At 40.0% G+C, this 21,666-nt stretch overlaps 1 protein-coding gene across 1 annotated transcript; it reads right to left on the bottom strand.

The window, feature by feature from the left end:
• Positions 1-14,983: 14,983 nt before the first annotated feature.
• LOC131315015 (UBP1-associated protein 2A-like) lies at positions 14,984-18,832 on the bottom strand. Its single transcript, XM_058344054.1, has 2 exons — positions 17,671-18,832; positions 14,984-15,275 (listed from the first exon to the last, which is right to left on the bottom strand). The coding sequence occupies exon 1, from the start codon at positions 18,796-18,798 to the stop codon at positions 17,671-17,673; it is 1,128 nt and encodes a 375-aa protein (XP_058200037.1). The 5' UTR covers positions 18,799-18,832; the 3' UTR covers positions 14,984-15,275.
• Positions 18,833-21,666: the final 2,834 nt, after the last annotated feature.

The raw sequence follows: 21,666 nt of genomic DNA on the forward strand, positions 1-21,666 counted from the left end.
TCCAAAGCCCTGGCCTCCTTGCAAAGGCCTTCTGTCTGTCTTGTCAGGTTTGTTCAGGTCTTCAACTAAAACAAACCTTTGATCGTTATTTGCTGGAGGCGACTAAGCTCCTCTAATCACGACTCCCTTCTCCTTTTGCCCCCCGAGTGCAGGGCTACTGGATGATGTAGCCTGATAGAATGTCTGAGGTGGGGGAGGTACTCCTAATAAGCCAGCTTGGTCTTGACCGTTGCCATAAACACCAAACTGTGGAAAGCCCTGCTGTAGAAGAGCGAGCGGTAGCCTCTCTGTAAGCATAGCGACCATTTTATGGACTGCTATGGTTAGACGTTCCAAGGACTGAGAGAACGATTATGAAATTGAGTGTGTCACATCGCGGGAGATCTCACGTCCTGCCAAAAACATATAATTTTTGACGCTGTTAGTAGCGTCGGTAATATCTTGAGCGCTGATCTGAGGACCAGCTTCCTCGAGTAATGGGACGTCGACTGCCACTCCTTCAGGACTCTGTGGTGGATCCGGGATGGATGGATCTGATTGTTGCTGCTGTTGCTTCCTTGCTATAATAAAACCCTTAAATGATTAGGGTTCCACCGGGCGTGCCAAAAAGATGTTCGGCTCCGAAATGGCTCAAGGACTGAGCGGGCGTGCTAGGACTTGTTGCATCCAATGCAAAGGACTAAGTGCCCCTTTTTTGACTTCTTAACCGTGAGGGTGATAGAGCTGCAACCTAATGGCTGGATTGCAGTGAAGGTCCGTGGTCTCTATGAGCGAAGACTTAATAATTTCCTAACCATGTAGGAAAAGAAGTAACAACGTAAGAATAACTTTATTATATCGTAATAATAAAGTTGGGGGTACAAGAGAGATAGGAATAACTTTGTTATATCGTAATAACAAAATTGGAGAGATAGAAATGAGGGAGAAATGAGATAATTGCTTTGCTAGGAAGGCTTTGGTTTAAGCATTAAGCTTGATTGGTGTGTGAATCCTTTTTTCTTCTTGTCTTCTAGTATTTATAGGCAAGGTGCTTCACGATATTTCTACATGCAAAGGCCTTGTTGTCCTCCTCTTGTGGCGCCATGTGTCCTTTGTAACTTCCACTTCATGGGATCATGGGGTCATGGGTAGTTATCAAAGAATTACCCATGTGTTTACTCTTGTTCATGGACAGTTACAAAGATACTGGGTCACCTCCATTTGCTATTTTCATGGGTTATCAAAACCACCAGTCATTTGACTTAGTCAAATGTCTTTTTGCAAGTCAACAAGCACTTACCCACCTTCCACTTTTCATGGAATTTACAGGCAATGGGCCATTTAATTAAATTAAATGGCCTATTCATGTGTTTAAACCACAAAAATGCTTCCAGAGACATACTCAACTTCCATGGGCTATGGCCCCCTCTATTCTTTCTTTTATATATAGGCCCAGAACACTAAGTCCGTGGCCGAATTAAATTAAGATTAATCGGGCCCAATAAATATTATTTTGGCCCATTAATTTTAACCCAATACATCTATATTTTTTGGCCCAATTTAATTAAACGATAATTAAATGGCCTTCCAACGCTTGCCCAGGACTAGGTGTCAAAAACGGGTGTAAACACATTCTGATCTTAATTGTGCCTATTCCAATGACTTAACATGATGCATATTCCAATGACTTAGCATGATGCATCATTACCCATTCGAACATTACCACAATTCACTGACCTGTAGGTGTCAAACCATTCCCTGTTAAGCGTCACATGAAACGAACATGCTGAATCCAGAATCCATGAGTCTGCCAGGTGATTCGAAGTTGCCGAAACCGAAAGCTTATCACCATCATCTGATTCCTGCTCTACAACATTCGCAGATGTTGATGATCCATCTTTCTTCTCCCCTGCATTTCCCTTGTTCTTCCAGTTTGTTCCTTTTCCCTTCAACGGATAGTTCTTCGTGTGTCTCGGTTCATGACACCTATAACACTTGAATTCAAACTTGCCCTCTAACCTGTCCTTTGACTGTGACCTTTCACGCCCCGAAACTGATTTACCCCTCTCCTTCTTCCTCCAACGATCCTCATAACCCCTAACTACCAGCACTCTGCAGCGATTCTGTTTGTTGCCTGCGTTGATTATACGCTAAAAGGACTGTAGTGACTTCCTCCAGTTCTAGGGTTTCTTTCCCCCAGAGTAGGGTTGTAACGAGGGTTTTGAGAGAACCCGGTAGAAAACACAGCAACATCAGCACCTAATCTTCCTCGTCAAATTTCATGTCAATCCGTTGTAGGTCACTCACAATTTGGTTGAACACGTTAATGTGCTAAATCGAATCTGAACCCTTGACCATCCTCTGCCCAAACAACTTATGCTTTAGAAACAGTTTGTTCATCAAAGACTTTGACATATACCTGCTCTCCAGTTTACCCCAGACCCTAACCAGCGATTCATCACCAATCACGTGATACATGACTTCGTCTGCAAGACACAAACGAATCGTACTCACCACCTTCATTTGGAGTTCTTTCCAATCGTTGTTAGACATGGCCTCTGGTTTCGTCTTTAACCCCCTATACAAGCCCTACTGTACTAACATATCCTTTACCCTCTGTTGCCACAATCCGAAATTCGAAGTTCCATCGAACTTCATAACAGATGAACTCACTGACATTGTTCTTCCGTGTGATCCAAACAGCCTGAAGCTCTGATACCACTTGTTAGGATCTAAACACAAACGCACACGATTCACGAGTATAAACAGTAAAGAAATTGACACAGCAATATACGTGGTTCTCCAAAACCGGGTACGTCCACGGGAGTGAGAGAGCAGCCCTTCTGATTGATTGATGATCACGGTTACATAGGGTTTTACAATAGAGAATATTTATACCGCTCCATTCCTACCCTAACCCGTACACAGTCCGGTATTGATACAGCTATGACCTGTATCGATACCCAATTCTCTAACCCGTACTTGATCCCATCGGTATCAATACAGGTAAGGCCTGTATTGATACCGCCTCCACTAGCGGCCTTCTCCGACTTCTCTCGGCGACATCCAACACGCCTGTTTCTAGAACTCTTCGGTATCTCTCCGTACCTAACGTATGAGCCATAGTTCTAACACCTATGATAGTTCACTAGGAGCTTTCTGTGACCTCTTATATTAACAACAAACATCACTTGTTTCATCAGTCTCTTATAAGCTGTTCCTTAATTGAAATGGATGAACTTAATTTCACATATTAGCTCTGGCGCTTGTGATAGCTGTATCCTTTTGTAGATCTTGGCTGCATTGGACAACAAAAGATATGGGCTTCTATGGCGGTAACTAATCAATTAGAAAACAAGGAAAGTGCCTTATAAGAGCAGTGAACCGCTTTGAATGCTAGTGGACTCACGTTAATATCTCTTGTTTGCTACTTTAAGCTTCTTAACGGAGTTGCATATCGGTGAAGTTGGAAAAGATAGATTGCAATGTCCCTTTTTGCTTGTGTTTTACTCTAGAATTGTGGTTTACTTGGAATTTTGTCACGACGTCAATGTTGGCATTCTATGTATACCGTGGCATGGTGGAACACTAAGATTAGCAATCTTTCGTTGCTTCTTGTCAGATCATTGTAGTTTTTACTTCCCACAAAATATCTATTGCTGCTTTGACTTTTAATCTGGTTACGTAATTCTTGTATAAAATAAGAGTTGTTCTCGATAAACTGTATTTGTCCTCGGAAATGAAAGCTTGGGATAGATCCAAGTACACTTTTGTGAATTGTATGTCATAAATAATGTCTTATTTGAGTCTTTGGGTGAAGTTTTGATTCTTAACCAATCCACTTGTTGACTAGTTAGCTCTGCTGTTTCGAAGTTCCATTTCTATTTATATTTTGCTTAGACTATGATAGTTATTGGTTCCGTTCTCCCTCATCACCTCTTATTCACCCTCTTAGCTGTACCAAACATTTGTAACCATTAGGGTGGTAATCCGAACTTTAGTCGTAATCCTCAATGTTTTGCAGCTGAGCTGTTTGTGAATGGAGAGGTTGTTCAAACTCAAAGGTCTCCGGAAAGACAGAGGAGTGTGGAGCCAGTGCCTCAAAGAGCTCAAGACAGACCAAGATACAATGACCGGACCCGCTAAGTCAGGCACCAGGAAAATATGCGGTGATCTATCTATCCCAGAGGGTGAAAGAAAGGGTGGTCAAATCTGCACGAGAATGCTTATTGCATATTGGTCTAAAGAGTCCAGAGTGGGTTTAGCTTTCGTATTAGATGGTTGTATTTACAGTGTTGTGTTGATGTTTTGTGCTTGGACGTGTGACTAAACCATGTCCCATGAACTTCAGAACATCGTATGCGCTCGTCAACAAGGCGATTGTATGATCCTTGTTCTGTAAACCTTCTCTTTTCAATGTGCTGATTGGCATTTGTCTATTTGATTTTGCTTCCTGAGATAATAATTAATTTTTAGATGGTAAACTGAGAAGAGTGAGTTTGGACAGTTGCTTAAGAAATCATTGCTCTAGGCTATGGAACCGTTTGGATGAGGCTATGAAGCCTACGCAGTTATATGATTGTTAGCACTATCAGTTTCGGTTAAACTGTGATCCGAGATATGCAGAAACTGTTTCACTTGTTTCGAACTCTTGCCATGCGCTCTAAGTGCAGTGGTGGACGAGTAATGTGAGGAAGTGCAGGAGGAACCGAAAGCCTTCTGTGACTGGATTGATAGACCATCAAGCTTTTCCCCCTTCTCTTTGGGTGCAGGGCTTTTTTGTGTCTTCAAGTTCTCAAGACTGATCTACTGTTATACCTACGAGGCTACGATACAACACAAGCTAGCTGCTTACAACACAAATCTTCCACGGATGCAAAAGTGTGCTGGTCCAGTGTCTACGATTATTTTTTGTCATTCTCATCCCGAATTCAACATTTTAAGGGGAAAAACTTACCCGGCAACAGACTGGGAGCCATTAATAACAGTAAATAAATAAACAAATAAATAAAGAGTTCCATACACCAATCAATATTTCATCAGGGACGTTACCAAATCGGATGTTCAAACCAAAACCTCATCGAATTACTATAGTTTTAGCATGTGTAACTTTGGAATACGTACCAAATTGGTCCACCAAACAAAATCGAATTGTTAATAGTAAATAAATAAATAAAGAGTTTTGTACACCTATATGTCATCAGGGATGTCACCAAATCGGATGTTCAAACCAAAACCACATCGAATTACTATAGTTTTAGCATGTGTAACTTTGAAATACGTACCAAATTGGTCCACCAAACAAAATCGAATTGTCCGATTCAATTTTATTCATATTGCTCCATCTAATCTCTTTCACCAATTATGCATATATGGTGCACAAGTGTTTGTGTACCATATATGCATAATTAGTTCATGCTGCGAATAGCATCTTATTAATAAATCTCATGAAATCTGGACACAATTTTAGCACCTTATTCGAGCCCTAATGGCCTAAGTCTAACTCATTCAATGTGTATGAACTCTACATGTCATGTCAAATTCGCACATATCTGCATACATCTAGTTAAGAATGACCAATTTGGATGATCTGAATTGTTCGTGCGGAAGTCTACCTTCCCGATCAAATTTCAATGATCCAAACTGTTTAATGTGTTTGAAACGTGTTTTCAAAGGTATCCGCGTGAAATCGGCAAAAAAATGCCCGGTTGTGAGACTGACCCATAATCATTCGACATATGATATATAATTGCTTTATTTAATTCTAAACACGTAATCTTTTTTAGCCTTTAATAGTTGATAAGGTCACGTAATCTTTTTTAGCCTTTAATAGTTGATAAGGTGAGCCAGAACGGTAAGTAAAGCATGTATCAAAATAGAAAACAGGCTGTCCAAGAGAATGGATCCCGCGGCCGGTGAATAGATATCATGGCCGAAGGATCCTTCTGGATTAATGTATCGGCCATGGGAACAATGTCCCTGCCGATGTTTTTCCTCACACCAGAACGAACAATTAATCAAAAACTTAAAATACTACGATTAAGATGCAATGACTGAAAAACAAATCAAACCATAGGCCCCTAGGCCTCACCACCTTAATCCCTCAGTGCACAATTGCTTCAGATTGAGAGAAATTGATTGACTTCTTTCTCGAAACCCTAGGGTTAGGATTTGTACTTTGGGGGTTTGATCGTCGAATTGCGGCTGCCTTCGGGATGTTAGGGCTTTCGTAGAAAGAGTATGAGAGTATTTTTGCAAGGATTCGTGGCTAGAGAGGGTGGATTGTATATTATTTTTGAATCCTAAGTGCCTTTTTATATAGGCAATTAGTAACTCACTCGGGCCAATCAAATGGCATGATTCAATAAGGTAGTTTAGGGTTAGAAGATCTCTACTCGAATATCTTTTCGTGGCCCAAATGAATCGGAAAAAGGCTGCTAAGGTTTTGAACATCAAATCAAACAATTGACAGAACATTCCAGAATCTGGAAAAATGACAATCCGGTGGCCGAGGAATGGTTCTCGCGGGCAAGGGATCAAACTCTCAGAGAGATTTTCGAGCAACATATTTCACGGGTGAAAGAATGAAGTGGAGGCCATAAGATCAATCTTGCGGCCGACGGATGTATTTTCCTAGGATGCTGTATTTTTGTCTGAAAGGTTGTATGGCTCTGAATTGGGTCCTCTAAGTGACTAAAAGTACTCACCAAAAGTCCTAAGGTTTACGATAAGTCAATTAACAATCACATAATCCATTCATCATCCGGAATGGTCCCCGAGGTGAGACTTGAAATAATCATTAGGCCAAATTGAGGTGTACAGCTGTACAAGTGAATATTGTACAGACCTAGAGATGTGCCTAGCATCTCGTTAAGAGCATGGATGCCCATGACCACCCGAAAGAAATTGGCCGAAACTTGCATGGGGGATAATCTATAGTAAGCAAGTACTTGCAGGAGAAGAGGGGCTAGAGGAAATCTAAGGCCACCTTCCACGACGGCGACTACGGGAATGTTGAGAGTATCATGGTCAAAACACTCACGAACAACGTCTTTGCTGGCGAGAGTGGTAGCTACATTATCGGGAATCCTGTAACGAGTCCTAAAATTGGTCATGGTTTGGGGGTGTTGCAATGCCTCCTGAACCTCCCCATTGTTGTTGCAAGAGACGCTATTTTATAAAAGAAAGGGAAAAATGACGACTTTGAGGCAGTAAGAGCATCTCCAGCCTTAACCTATTTTAAGACTCAAATTTAAAAATAGGACAAAAACCACAAAAATCTCTCTCCAATCTTTGATCCAAACCCTTCCCCATTTTGGGTTTTACCCATTTTTTTGCCCAAATCTGAGACAACTTTTGTCTTGACCCATTTCTCCAACGGCTAGTTAGAGAAAGAGAAAGAGGAAGATGTGTAAAATTTGAGTTTGATGGTTGGAGACGTGTCTACCCAAAATGGATTTTTACCCAAAATTTGATTCAAATTTGAGGAAAAATATGGGTGAAGGCTGGAGATGCTCTAAGAACCCTAAGAAAGAGAAATCCTAGAGTCGACGAAAACGACAAGGGAGAAAGGGGTAACAGGTGACTTACGGTGTGTAGGATCAATGGACCTGGTGCAAAAATGAGGACCGGAGAGATGAACAGTGCTCCAATGGCGAGGGGTGCCTTTTGATCTTTCTGCAGAGGGAAATGAGAGATAGATAGACAGTGGATTTTGAAATGGGGCGAAACCCCCCATATACTCTAATGAGTGGGTGACGTACATGAAACGTCACCCCAGACGCCGTTTGGGCATCTCGTTTTACGGAACTGTCCATCGCATTGAATGCGCATGGTACGAAATGCGCCACGTGTAAAGGTAGAGCAGAAAAGCCTGTCCAGCTTGAAAAGTTGGGACGATTCAAGCTGGGACGACTGGCCTGGTCCAGCAGAGGAAAGTTGCACCAACTGAAATTTGGAGCAAAATAACATGTGCGAGCAAGACGAAATTGTTCGGCATGGGAGAAGCTTTGCTTGTCATTTGGTACTGAAACAACAAGTAAAGCTAGGGAGCAATTGTAGGGAGGTATTCTCGAGCAAGTCAAAGTAACACCCGAGCACGCGACACGAGAGCTCAACGATATAGGTCAACCAGACCACTCTCCTGAGCAGTATGGTGGTCGGCGGCAAAGGTGAAACGGCACGAGAGGCCAGTAACAAGCATAAGCTGTTCGGCCATGAGATAGCCGAACATGAGAAGAGTCTTGACTTATGTTTCCTTAAGTGGCAAAGCGGTGAAGGAATTCTTGAAGATTCCAGTACAGCTGTACTCCGTAATGGAGAAGGATCCCACGAATAAAGGATCTATGTAAGACTCCCAACAAGGAAAGGGTGTTTGGCCCATTATGGAAAGAAGTCTTATATGGACAGAGAATGCAATTCGGTAAGGGAAAGAGAATCCTTTGTATTCTAGATTTCCTATACGAGATAAGGAAATCTAGGGCGATTGGGATGCTTGGGCTGCAAGCATATGCACACTTATATAAACGAGAGGTAAACCCAGAGGTAAAAGGTACGCAATTCATTGCAATACGATTATTTCCTACTAATAATTAGGATTTGCTGTAGTACGTGATACTAACTTAGGCATCGGGAGCCTTTGCCGACGAGAGGCAAAGGTGCGCTCACCCCTGTCTGTTTTGCAGCTAGGGTTCAAACGAGGAGGCACGGGACGCCGTACATTCCAAAATGCTTCTACAAGCAATAGGTGGAATTTTCCCACTTACAGGAGGTCTTTTTTTCTGTGGGTGTTTTTTTTGGGAGGTGGTGGTGGTATTCCGTTTTTGCTTATCATTATAATGGTTTCCTTATTTGAAAAATAGGTGATACTTCTATAGATTCAAAACTTTGACAGCCCGTCATTGTAACTGACTAACTGTGTGCAGAAAGATTCGAAGCATTTAATTTTAGCTCATCTTTTTGATAAACCCTGCTTTCTAGGACTGCTTGGACTAAAAGTTATTGCCTTTTTTCTGTTGTTAGCTTTCCTGGTTTGTATCGAATATATCCCTTTTTTTTCCTCTCTCAAATATGCTGCATCAAAAGAAGAAACGTTCTCAAGAGATGAGACCTTAGGCCATTCTAACTTGAAGTGTTACCCTGAACCACTAGATGTTCCTATATGTGGTTATGGGATATAATTGGTGAGGGTCCATAGGGCTCCAAGTATTGGCAATATATATCCAGTTGGATTCATAGATGTCAGGAGTAATGTAAATTCCATATTTTGGGGAGGAAAAAAAACCTTTGTTAAATGTGTGGTAAATCAAGAGTTCACAATGAGTATCTGCGCAAACATTACATCAGAAGCAGATAAGTATCCAATGTTTAGATAGTCCTCCCGTATGTTCCAGAGCGACTATCAAGTAAATGTGAGTTTTTTCCCTCGGTTATAGTAAAACCCATGTTAGCTCCTATTCCAAACGCATGCTTGCATAGCTTCCATTATTACCTTGCAGGCTGATGATATTTCTGGTTTTCATGCCAATACTCATATACCTATTGTTATTGGATCTAAAATTCATTATGAGGTTATTGGTGATTCTCTGTACAAGGTAAACAACAATAATTTGTTTGCTCTGCTTCTGCTACTGCTACTGCACTTGAACAAAGAACGAAGGTTGTCTTCTGAGGCAGGGTTTCTTACAGTAGAAGAGTTTACTGTTTTCTTTTTGATCGTTGTTTTCCACTTATGGTAAAACCGGTTTTTACTTCTCTTGAAATTTTTTCCTTCTTTTCTTCTTACTATTTGTTGTATGTCCTGGCTCTGGCTAAATATTCTTCCTGCTATTTGGGAGATCTCAGAATCTATGTAATATGAGCAGTAAGGGAAAAATATAAATCCAAAGTCTCTCTTCTTCAAATTAGTGTAAGTGCAAAGACCATTAAGCTCAAAACATGAAATAGAAACATGATAGAGCCCTCTAAGTTTGAACTCCAATTGTAGTGTATATATCCCCCATCCCGGCGTGTTGTGTATGTGTGTGCATGCTCACCCATGCTTACATGAACTTGATTTGGCTGTAACTCAGGCAAAGATGTTTGTTTCCTTTATTCAATCTTTAGGTGGTGGTTTTGGAGACATGGGGTTGATCCTGCCTTCAGGATGGTTACTGGTTAATGGTTGTAAGAGCCCAAGAGGGGACTTGGTGGTTGTCCATTTCTAAACTCGTACACATTTATACTTTGTCGTTTCTATCATTTGTAGAGTTCAGTCAATATGCATATGCTAACCATATTATTCTGAAAGTTGCATTCTTTGATTGTCGTCGATATTTTCAGGTGATTTCACGGGAGAACTTGAGCTTTCCCTTTTCCAACTTGGAGTCAGCCCACATATTGGAGCATCAATTCTCATGAATGTCAGGCTTTCTCTCTCCCTTGGGTTTTGGTTTCTTGTTAATCTATTAGACTCTAATTGGTTGTTTGGCTTTTTCATTTTGTGTTGTCTTTATCACTCAATTCTGGTGCTATTTATTAGACAATCATTTGGTGGCTTCAATTATTCGCTTTATTCATTAGCTCAATCAAAAGTTTTACAGCAAATGGAATTGAACTTTGTGTATGGAATTGAACTTTGTGTGGTTCATAAGTTTTGTATACTTGTTCAATCTTTTGTTGTTTGCTTTATGGCAATTTTTTCTTTACCCAGATGACTCATTTTATGGATGATCTGTGGTTTCTCTTTGAATTGAGCATACAAGGACTATGTTGTTATCTTTTTGTTGGGGGTGGGGGGGATATCCGAAGGCTGTGGAGAGCTTCAAATTTGGGTTGTATTGCTGATTGCTTTCTAACTGGATTAGAGAAGCTCCACATATTTGAACTATTTAAAAGGCTTACTGTCCAAGAGGGTTTGCAGGAGATTCGTAGGCTTTTTAAGGCTCCTAAATGAGGTTCAGAGCAGGATTCCTAAGGGTTTTCCAGGAGTTAATGTTGTTGCGAAGTGTAACTGAGTTGTGTTCTCAAGTATTCGAGAGGACGTCGTGCTGTAACTCCTAGGATTGCTGTGGATGGGGCTTCTTGTCCATTTATTTGGAAGGGACAGCTGCTTGGTGCACATTCTCTCACAATGGCTTCATTTGGGAAAGGTGTCGCTGTTGGCTTTGCTTCTTCAGCTGCCATGGTCGAACCAATGGTGATCTTGAGGCTGCTTTGCAATGGGCTAAAAGGATGGGCTTAGACAGAGTGAAAATTCTCACTGATTGTTTGACTGTCTAAAATGGATGCTTTTGTTAAGCTTATTTTGTTGTATGTTATAGGTTTAGCTCTTGATTTCCAATATGTTGCTGTAATTGTTTGAGGAACGAAAACATAACTACGCATTACCATAACCAAGTCATTACAGATTTACCCAAACAAGGCGATGCCTTTAGAACTTGCAATCATATATATAAACCTGTAATGAAACTCATGCACTTAATCAAACTTATGCACGTCGCGCCTCACCTAGTTTTCCTCAAAATACCACCTTGGTAATTTTGCTTTTATTGTTTACGTTGGTTTCTTTTCTTTTTTTTTGTTTTCATTCTAGGTTTTTTGCACAATTATATTCTTTAGTAGCTTCTTTTTCATGCAAGAATTGATCTTTTGATAGCACATTCAAATTAGCTCAGGCACATTCTAGAATCTATTTTGCGAAATGCATTTGTATTAGCTGAATGATGCCTGACCTCTGTGAAACTGTCAACTGTTATATTCTGGAGTAGTTTCTTTTTCCTGCTAGAATGGATCTTATGATGACACAGTTCAAAGAAGCTGCACATTCTAGAAACCACTTTGCGAAATGCATTTGTGTTAGATGAATAATGTTTGGCCTCCGCAAAACTGTCAACATTTTAAGTTTTAACCATCTTCCATCCTTGTCCCATTGAACCCGGTGAGTAGGAAATTGTTGAGCTTTTAATTACGTTTCTTACCTGCCAATGCTGCAATCTTTTTGGTTATTTATTCAGCACATGCAACTATGAGAGTAGCAAAATTTATATCCTACAAGCTGTTATCATATATTTCTTATTTTCTAACTTAATTGGCTCAAAATGGTAAAATGTGCAGCTCAAATATTCAAGTCTTCTAGCCTTGCGTTTTATTAAGAACTTGGAGTTACAGAAATTGGATCTAGTTTATGTCCTTTTCCTATGCGTTTGGAGACGATTTTAAAAATCCCTTCAAAGTCAGTATACGGTTCTTTGTCGTTACTCACTATTTGTTATCGTGGCGTTGTTAAAATACAAATGATAATGCTAGTGGAGAACTGGGGGACTAAAGTGAGGGTTGTAGATGTACCAAGTCCATCCCTGGTGATGATTGATGCCAGAACTAGAAGTCATTTACCAGAAGTGCAGGTGGTCAGTAAGTGTACTCCCTATTTCTCGAAGTTTTACTCTTGTAAATCATGAAAAATGGTTTGTAAGTCTCAGTTACCAGACCACTCATGTACCATGTTACTTCATGCTTCGATGCTTTCTTTTAATTGCTTCCTTAGGCCTAAAGGGCAAACCCAGTGCACGAGGCTCTCGCCATTGCGGGGTCGGGGGAAGAGTTGATGTATGCAGCCTTAGGCCTCAAAAGAAATATTCTGATTTTCTCAGGAAAGATAAATATTTAAGTACATAAGTGCATCATTATTAGGGTCCACTGGTTCCGTGGTTAAACTGACTTTGAGGTTGTGGATTTGAGTCCGACCGCAACTGTTTTGTTTAGATAATACCTAAGGCTACTGGGCATACTATTTTTGCGGTCACTAGTTCAATGGTTAAACTAACAGCGAGGTCACACCCACTTTTGTTTAGATAATGCCCGAGGCTACTGGGCATACATTTTTTGAACCTCATTGGCACAATGCCCTCAGTGCATTAACTGGCACTTTACCATAGTAGAATATATATCATCCTCGAGTAAGAAGCACCGACACTTCTACGGAGGTGGCCTGTGGGTCGGACAGGCACATTGGACAATCGATCCACCTAAAACAATGCATAATATCGGACACCTACCTGGCAGCAGTACTTCATAAACCATCCGAGCATGTCCTAGGCAACAAATCTCTTCATTTTATCAATTGCATTCTTCGAAACACCAATGATGGATTCTAGACATGATGTTGAATATTTATAACTTGAAAACAGTGAGACTTGGCGCTAGGCAATTGGCTTAAGTTGTTAGGCAATGGACGCAACCACGTATATCAGACCATCCAGCTTAGTCCCTCACGTGCAAAGGGGAGAAGCATAAAGCAAACAGGCAAGCATATCGAGAGACTTGAACTCAAGAGCTCACATAAATCAAAGTTGTGCCATACTGCCATTTAAGTGGCCAATCGTCTTAAAACTTAAAAAGTGTTAGGAACTGGGTTCGAAAGTATATACCAAGGTATCCAACAATTGCTGTGATGGTATTGGCTGATATTGTCTACATTTACAATCCTCAATGAGTTTTAAAGTTTTACTGCCTTGTTTCTCCTAGCTTTACCTGGTTTTGCTTCTGGAGTTTTCATCTCGTAGATAACCACGGGCTCACTTCTTCTTCTTCAGATTTTTATCAGCGAAGTTAGGATTGCTAGAATAATTAGATTAACACCTTGGAGGAAGAGTTGAACTCCTAACCTCCTTCCCCCAACACTTAAGTGCATCATCTGATGCCGTTCAGCCAAAGTCGTGGACATTTGAAAATGAGATCCCTGATTTTCTGCTTGACCAAAAAAAAGAAAATGAGATCCCTGTTGGATACAGCTGAAATGGGGTCTGACCTATTCTTTCTGTGTCACTCCAGAAGAAATTCCAGTCGCTGTTTGTGATGATAACCCAGATGGCTTGGAAAGGGGTCGGCTTTATAACCGGTAAAGTTCATTTGGTACAGATTTGGTTACTTATAAAATGAGTTTAAGTGTTTAACAGGTTACTTTACGTTTATGATACTGCACGATATTCTCCAGTAGAGAAAGTGTTACTCGCTGTCCCATTTTCACTCTATATCAAAAACTCTTCTATAATTTCTGCTGTTTCTTTTTTAGATGATTTTGGAAAAAATTCTATGATAATTAATGGAGATCTTTTTTGATTGCTGGAAAATATATGGCTGTTTTTCTCACCAATAATACATTATATGTTGAGTGGTTAAAAGGCTAGACTACAAAAGGAGACAATTAAAGTGGGATATAGAGAGTAGACCGGAAAGGAACAGAGGAAAATTTGGCAAATACAACCAGCAGGTTTCCAGGCGAGGAAGAACCTCGTTCCACTAGAAACTGTTTGTAATGGCATAAACAGAATCCTCTCTCCAGTTCAGCAGAATCGTTCCAGATACCAAGAACAGAAACCGAATGCATATTCACAGTTGAAGAAACCGAACAAAATTGCAGGGGATGACCATAAACTTGGTACCGTGGCAACAACTGGTTTGGAACTTGTTTCTTCCCCCACCGGAGCAAGAGGATGCCTATTCTAGTGCTGATGGTTCAAGTTCAACCGATGGAAGCACAGGGAAATAGGAAGCTGGGGTCATTATTTTTATGTTTATAAACACTACAAGTATTTGTGGCTAAAGTGCCTGAACAGGTTTTAGACTCTTTTTTCTCTTACTCAAAGTTGGCCGACATTATTTGAATCTAAGGAGTATTAATTTGGCAGTTTTAGAATATCTTCTTAGACTTCTAGTCATTGTTTTTGTTAGCTGTTGATTCATTCGGAGGTCGGAGTATGTTGTGGCTGATACACTATTTGGCGTGGTTGGTTTCTTACCATGTCATTTTCTTTCCCGTTCTCTTCAAAACAAACAAGGGAAGGTAAATCAGATTTTCCCTTTTCCTTTACTTTTTTTTTTTGAAAACAAAGGAGAGAAAAATAAGTGCACTTCCATACAATTTCTCACATTTTTCCTTAAATATACGACTTTAATTCCTCCAGTGGCAAAAATCGCACGAGTTTAAAGGATTCCGTGGGACACACACACACACACACACACATACTGGCATGAAAGAAGAACTACATAGATATAAAAGAGTCATTACAATAATATAAGACAGGCCCGGAGTGAGATAATTACATGAAGAAAAAAAAGAAGCCAAGGAAACTACAACAAGAAGCCAAAAAGAAATCCATCTCGCAAATCATCCAATGTCAAAAGGATAGGTAATGTCTGCCTCTGAGTGGATCGGGAAGACACAGCAAATACTGTAGATGTGGGTCCATTGAGCAAGAAAGCAGAAATCAAAAAATAAAGGGGCTGCAACAGCTGGGAAATCCTTAATTGCTTTTCAACTGATGAAAAAGAGGAGAAATAGTACGAATGTTAATATGCAAGTAATTCCTCTTAATAACCAAACGCACTGCCTCAATAATAGAAATTATAGGAGCATAATATGTCATATCTATAACCAGCACAAAAATTATCTAAATAAGACAATGGGCAAGTAACTGACGAAAGCAACATTTGAAGGTCAAATACCATTGAAGTGACTCAGATAAATCTTATGACAACATAGATAAATGCACCACCAACTACAGATGTCCTAAACTCTAATTAAACGAAAATCATATGCAGCAAATCCTTCTCTCCTCCGTATCTTCAAATGCAATGTCCAAGTGAAGAAACGAGTTTCGCATCCAAAGTCTCCATGTTCATTAACAGTCTTGTTCCTATATCACACATGAGACTATTATTTGTCATGACTCGTGAGTATGTATTGAGTATGAGTACTTTGCATGGAACATCTGCAAGCATATTTAGTATGCCAAACATGTATTAAATGTGTATTAAATAACATTCTTCTTAGTTGCCGAGCAAAAAAAAACACATTCTTCTAAGTTTCTGGCATATCCCTAAAGATTAAAAAAATTAAAAATGTGTTTTTTAACTATCAAATAAAATGCCCACGAAAATACGGCATTTCCAATATTAGTCATGACATACAAATGTCATACATCTGGAAAGTAATTAGCTTGATACTTTGTGCTATATTATGTATTCACACTTATAAACAAGCGGTATCACCAATGACGCACCGACACCTCTAGAGGTCAATATATTGCAGTGTTGGACACACGAACACGGCGGGGACACGTATGTTAAATATTTGAGAGGGGGGACACGGGGAAACACCAATGGGGACACGGTAAAGTGAAATTTTTTTAAATTTTTGGGGGTCAAATTGTAAATTTTTAAAAATTTGGGGGTAAAACTGTAATTTTCTGTAAAAAAAAAAAAAAAAGGGGTCAAACAATAATTTTTCAATTGGGTTGTATTGAACTTATGGATATCTTGTTTTGTTTGAATGGTATTGGAACTATGGATTTTTCGTTTTGTCCACATTTTGCCATTTAAACTTGGAAAAAATTAGAACAACAAATATAAATATACACGTGGCGTGTCCCCCGCCGTGTCCGTGTCAGCATCGTGTCCATGTCCGTGCTACATATGTATCGTTGCCTAAAACTGGGGCTGATGGTTATTGGAAAAAAGAGAGCTATTTACAAATGCAGCTATCCAATGAATGCGAGCCAAAAAGAAAGTTAATGAAAGTTACTTGCATAATCACATGCCAAAAGAAGTGATTGGCCTCATCTGAAGTTATATTAACGAAGTGTGAGGGAAATCACTCATGGCCACTTGGAAAGTTTAGAAGAAGACTTGGATGACCATGGTGCATCTGTAAGGAGGACAGAGCAGCAAGGAGGGTTACTTGACCCCACTGACCTACCAAAATCCTTACATATAAGTATAGATTTTAACTATATACATGAATTATTTGACCCATTAAATATTCAAAAGCTACCCAGGGAACCAATTAAAATTACAATATTTGTCATTTATCAAACAATGACCCCACTGTTTAACGATCTTGGCCCTGCCCCTGCATCTGGTTGTTTCTGCATCAACGAAACAAGGATAAAGACACTTGAAGATGGCCCACGAACATGATTATTCCCGTAGCATACTTTAGGGGTAGTTTTAACTCAGTTCTTCAATTTCTTCAAGCACGTTGAAGTAGCCAAGTGGTATAGTACACTAATGTATTCAAGTTAACAATGGAATGCTAGTAAGGTAAGGTTTTGGCTCTCTTTCCATTTGTTGCATCTTCTTTTGCCTTCCATATGAGATTAGTGTTCAAAAGATCATGTTGATTGAGGCAGGCACAATTGCTTGCTCTAGATACGTGAAATGCTTTCAAGTGCGGACAATATTTATTCTTAAAGACATATGGCAGTCGTATGCTTATCCTACTTTCTTTAAGTTATACATCATAAAAACTTAAATGACTAGAGAAGTAATGGAAAGATATGCTGCACTGTTACTGAAGAAAAGCCAGAATTGTAGGGACCTCAAACGGTGTGATTGTTCAATTAGTATAGCTCCTAGTGACAGAATACATAGACCAACGGGGCTGATTAGAAACTAACCCTCAAAGGTTGCATCTCAATGTAATTAATTGTTAAACCTTCTTCTCTTGTGTCGTTATCAAAACCTACATTGCGTTCCAGAAGCAATATTACTTAAAAACAACTCCTAATAACTTCGAAAAAGACATTAAAAACTAGTGTATCCTTTCACCAAGTAAATCATACGGGGTGGGCTAAACACAAGACAGGCAAATATGATGAGCAAGTACTAAGTAAATGGTACGGGGTGGGCTAAACGCCTAACCCTTTAAATTACCTAGAACGGATTATCACGACTGAAGGGCATACAGAGGATAAAGCCACCAATCCCAAATTCGGTGTCCTTGTGGAGACCTTTAACCGCCTTTAGGGCCCCATGTCTTTGCTTGAAGACCACAATAACGCTGCCATTATTTAACTCATCGACGCATTCCTGGATGCACAGAATGCTCTCGACCTCGCCGTACTTTTCAAAGTAGGTTTTTAGGGTCCAGGCAGTGGTCCCCACACGGACGTTGCTCACCCAGACCTGGCGGAGTTTGCGGTCTAAATTGGCCAGCTTGAAAACGGTCTCGTTCAAATTCGGGTACTTGGACACAGCATCCTTAACAAAATACAACAGGTACTCCCGCCCAAAGGCTTCTAGAACCTCCTCCACCGGCTCCTCCTCCTTGATTGATGGTGGTTGGTCTTGGGATGTTAATTCGTAATACCCCGGAGGAACAGTGAGCAACTCACCGGTGACGGTAATGTCTTTGAGGGACTCCAGTTCGCAATAGGTGCTACAGTAATCGATCACCTTGCGAGGCTGTTTGAGCGCATTAAGGGCTCCGCTTCGGTGCTTGAAGAGGATATAAGCGTGGACTCCGGCTCCGGGCACGAGGAACCTACAGAAGGAGAATCTGCAGGGCATATAGTAGTCCTCAATCTCGCCACACTCTCTGAAGACGGAGGTTAGGGTTTGGCCGGTGGTATACCTGTCGAGGCCGGACACGAGGATCTTGCGAAGGGCGGGGTTGAAAACGGCCAATTTTCGAACGCTCTCAATCAAAATGGGGTACATGGAGACCGCTTCCTTGGCTAGGAGCACCAGGCTCTTCTTAGCGAAGCCTTCTAGAAGCTTCTCGACGTCGTCATCCTCGTCCAAGGTGGCGGCGGCAGAGGGATGATCTTCGATCAACATGTCGGAGGAGGATGAAGACAAAGTTGCGGCGGTTTTTTTCTTCTTGGAGGCTAGGGTTTGGTTGGATGATTCAAGTTCGATCGTTGTTGCGGTTTTTCTCTTCCTGGAGGCTCGGGTTCGATTGGATGATTCGGGTCGTGAGGAAATGAGATCTTCCCCGGTGACGGCGGCGGATGGTTCGGAAGATCGTACATTCCTCCGCGAACGAGTTTCGGGCGCCATGAGTGTGTGAGAATAAATTTGCGGCTAGGGTTTTATCTTCTTCTCAATTGGTTCCCTGTATATATGTGTTGGGCTATTTTCACTCACACCCCTGAACTATGACCAAGAACCACAAACAGACCCCCTGATACTACTATTAATCCTTTTTAAAGTACGGAATTGATTTCTACACTCCCTTTTTAGTTATCCACACTCTTTTTGTTTGTTTTTATTCATTTGAACTTACTATTTTTGCCTTTTCTTAAATAACTCTTCACAAATTCAAGGACAATATCATAAATTCAAGTGGATAAAAAAAAATTAGTGTGAATGACTAAAAGAAAAGTGCAAGAATTACTCTTTGTTTGTTTGGCATTTTAGTTTAATTTAGTTTTGGTAGTAGATAGAGAAAGAAATAGGGTAACCTTAACCACTGAGAGACGTAACATATTTAGTTATACGGGATGTGTACCGTAGCCATTCTCTGTTTACAATCATGCGATTAATGAGCCATGTACTCAAATTCTAGCTTAGGTTTTGGTTTGCCCATTTGAGTTGTTTTATATCAAATGAAGTTTTTACTCAATTTTAGGTAACTTTTTTCGAAAGGGCCGGAGATTCTCTATGACCGTTTACAATGCTGTGTTATTTTTCATACTAGAAATTGCCCGTGCCTGAAAGGCACAGCGCAACACGTTTTTAAACATGATTAAAATGAATTATCGAAAAATTTGTTATTCAATATGATTTTGAGTAACCTTAGTTAGGTATGAGCAAAAGGATCGTGCCTACATCGTCTAATAATTAAACAATATAAACTACAGACAGACTCATCTTTATCCAAAAATAATATGATTGTATGACAAACAAATTATAAAACAATAAATTCTCTGTTAGATTCTCATCCCTTCTAACCCATAGTCAACCCTTGTCAAATTCCTATCCAATACTTACCATAGTCAAATCCCTATCTAATTCTCATCTCCCTCCAGCAATAGTTGGACTATCCCTAGCAACCATCTTGCTCGGAACTGGAAACCACTGTGTGTGATCCTCATGCACCCATCCACCTCCATTGCCATATTTTCCTTTAGCTCTCTCATGCAATTTTTCCCATCTACAACACCAGCCTCCGCTTCATCTACACCTGATAGAAAAAGCTAAGAATATTAAGAAACGCAATTGACAAAGAAGTTGTAACTTTATCCATCTCTATACATATAAATTTCTGATGGATCTCATAATCTGATAAATAAAGCTCTCATCAAATCCCCACCATTGACATTAATTTGCCCACCATACCAAAAAAGAGATAGCAAATGAGTACCCAAAAAAAAGTACAGATAAGGGAGACAGAGAGTCCGCTGCCTAAGAAGGAATAAAATTGTATTAAAATCAAAGAAATACCTCACTTACATCATGGTTCACAATCGTGACGTCCCTGAACCAGAATAGAGCCTCAATGGGTGTGTCATGTGGTTGACTTGGGTGTGCTACAGTTGGGTTGGCGATTCAGGAATTGAGCTCAAATCATCCTACCTACCACCATAATGTGCCTAAAGATAGTCTAAAAAACTAAGACTACCATTGAACGATTGTGCGTTTTGGTGCTTAATTTACCTTTCTTTGTTGAGGGTCGTCTTAACTTTTGGGAAAGTACTCTTAATTTCGTTGAGGGTCCCCATTGTACTCCACTTCTAATCCATCCCTTTATCTTTGTGATGCTTTAGCACTTGAATGTTGCATTTTTAAGTAGACATTACCAATATTTATACCAGATTTGACAAAATAACGTTAAGAAAAAAAACCACAAATAAAACTTAACCTATGTTAGATTCACATATCAAACTTAAGTAGGCCATGAGTTATTCTTGCAAGAGAAAGGTGTTTCGTTTATAGAGGGATTGCTGCAGGAGAGGAGGCGAGTGCTTCCCACCGTAACAAATTGCCTGTAGTGATCTGAACCAAATATTAATATCGATTTCAAAAAGTATCAAAATTTTCATACCTACGATCAAGGGAACTCAAAATGGAGGTACCAAGCTGCACCAAAGAAACTCCTATGCAAGTGGTATTAGACTATGGGCGCCGCTATTCGCAGCCCTCTATTTTCTCCCGTAGCCCATTACATTTCGGTAAATGGTTGTTGAAAATCATAAATAACATTTCGGTAAATTGCTGTTGAAAACAAGATTATATTTCGGTAACCACATGTCGAAAATATGTTCAACTTTCGGTAAACAATTGCCGAACATGCATTTTCGGTAAACATCTGTTGAAAAAAATATTATATTTCAGTAATTGGATGCCGAAAATATATCTCAATTTCGGTAACTAACTGTTGAGTATAATTGAAAATTTTTAACGGGCTACGGGAGTAAATAGAGGGCTGCGAATAGCGGCGCCCTAGACTATTAGTTACAAAATGTATTGTTCCGTACACCCATACATTGCACGTGTAAAAGTAATGAAGTACACCCTTTGTTGGGAAAAAAATTGCAACAACTAACCCCCTGACCATGCCAAAAGCAAATAGAAAACCATAGAAAGAAGTCATACCAACAAAAATAAAAATCTAGAGCATTGCCTGTGCCTACGGCACTCCGATCATAAGTGTGACCTCATCCATGTGCTTATGCTCTTTAAGCATTCTTTTCCTGATCTTATGTTTTCCTGGGGATATTTTTCACGTCATCAAATGAATCATCTTTGAAATTAAGGTACATGAATTCAAATTCCAATCATGTAATTGCACTGCAATTTTTGGATCCCTAAGGATGTGCCAAATGGTCAAGGCCTCCGGGGTTTGCTCCATCAAATTTAAAAAGATGCCAAGTACTATCGACTACTTTGGAACCAGTCCATACAGGTCTTTTAGTCCATAATTAG

This window comes from Rhododendron vialii, chromosome 13a (assembly GCF_030253575.1).
Source record: "Rhododendron vialii isolate Sample 1 chromosome 13a, ASM3025357v1".
Classification (NCBI taxonomy): Eukaryota; Viridiplantae; Streptophyta; class Magnoliopsida; order Ericales; family Ericaceae; genus Rhododendron; species Rhododendron vialii.

Bases quoted from the DNA above. Each gene is read 5' to 3' on its own strand.
- LOC131315015 (XM_058344054.1), bottom strand. From the start codon at position 18,798: ATGGCGCCCGAAACTCGTTCGCGGAGGAATGTACGATCTTCCGAACCA.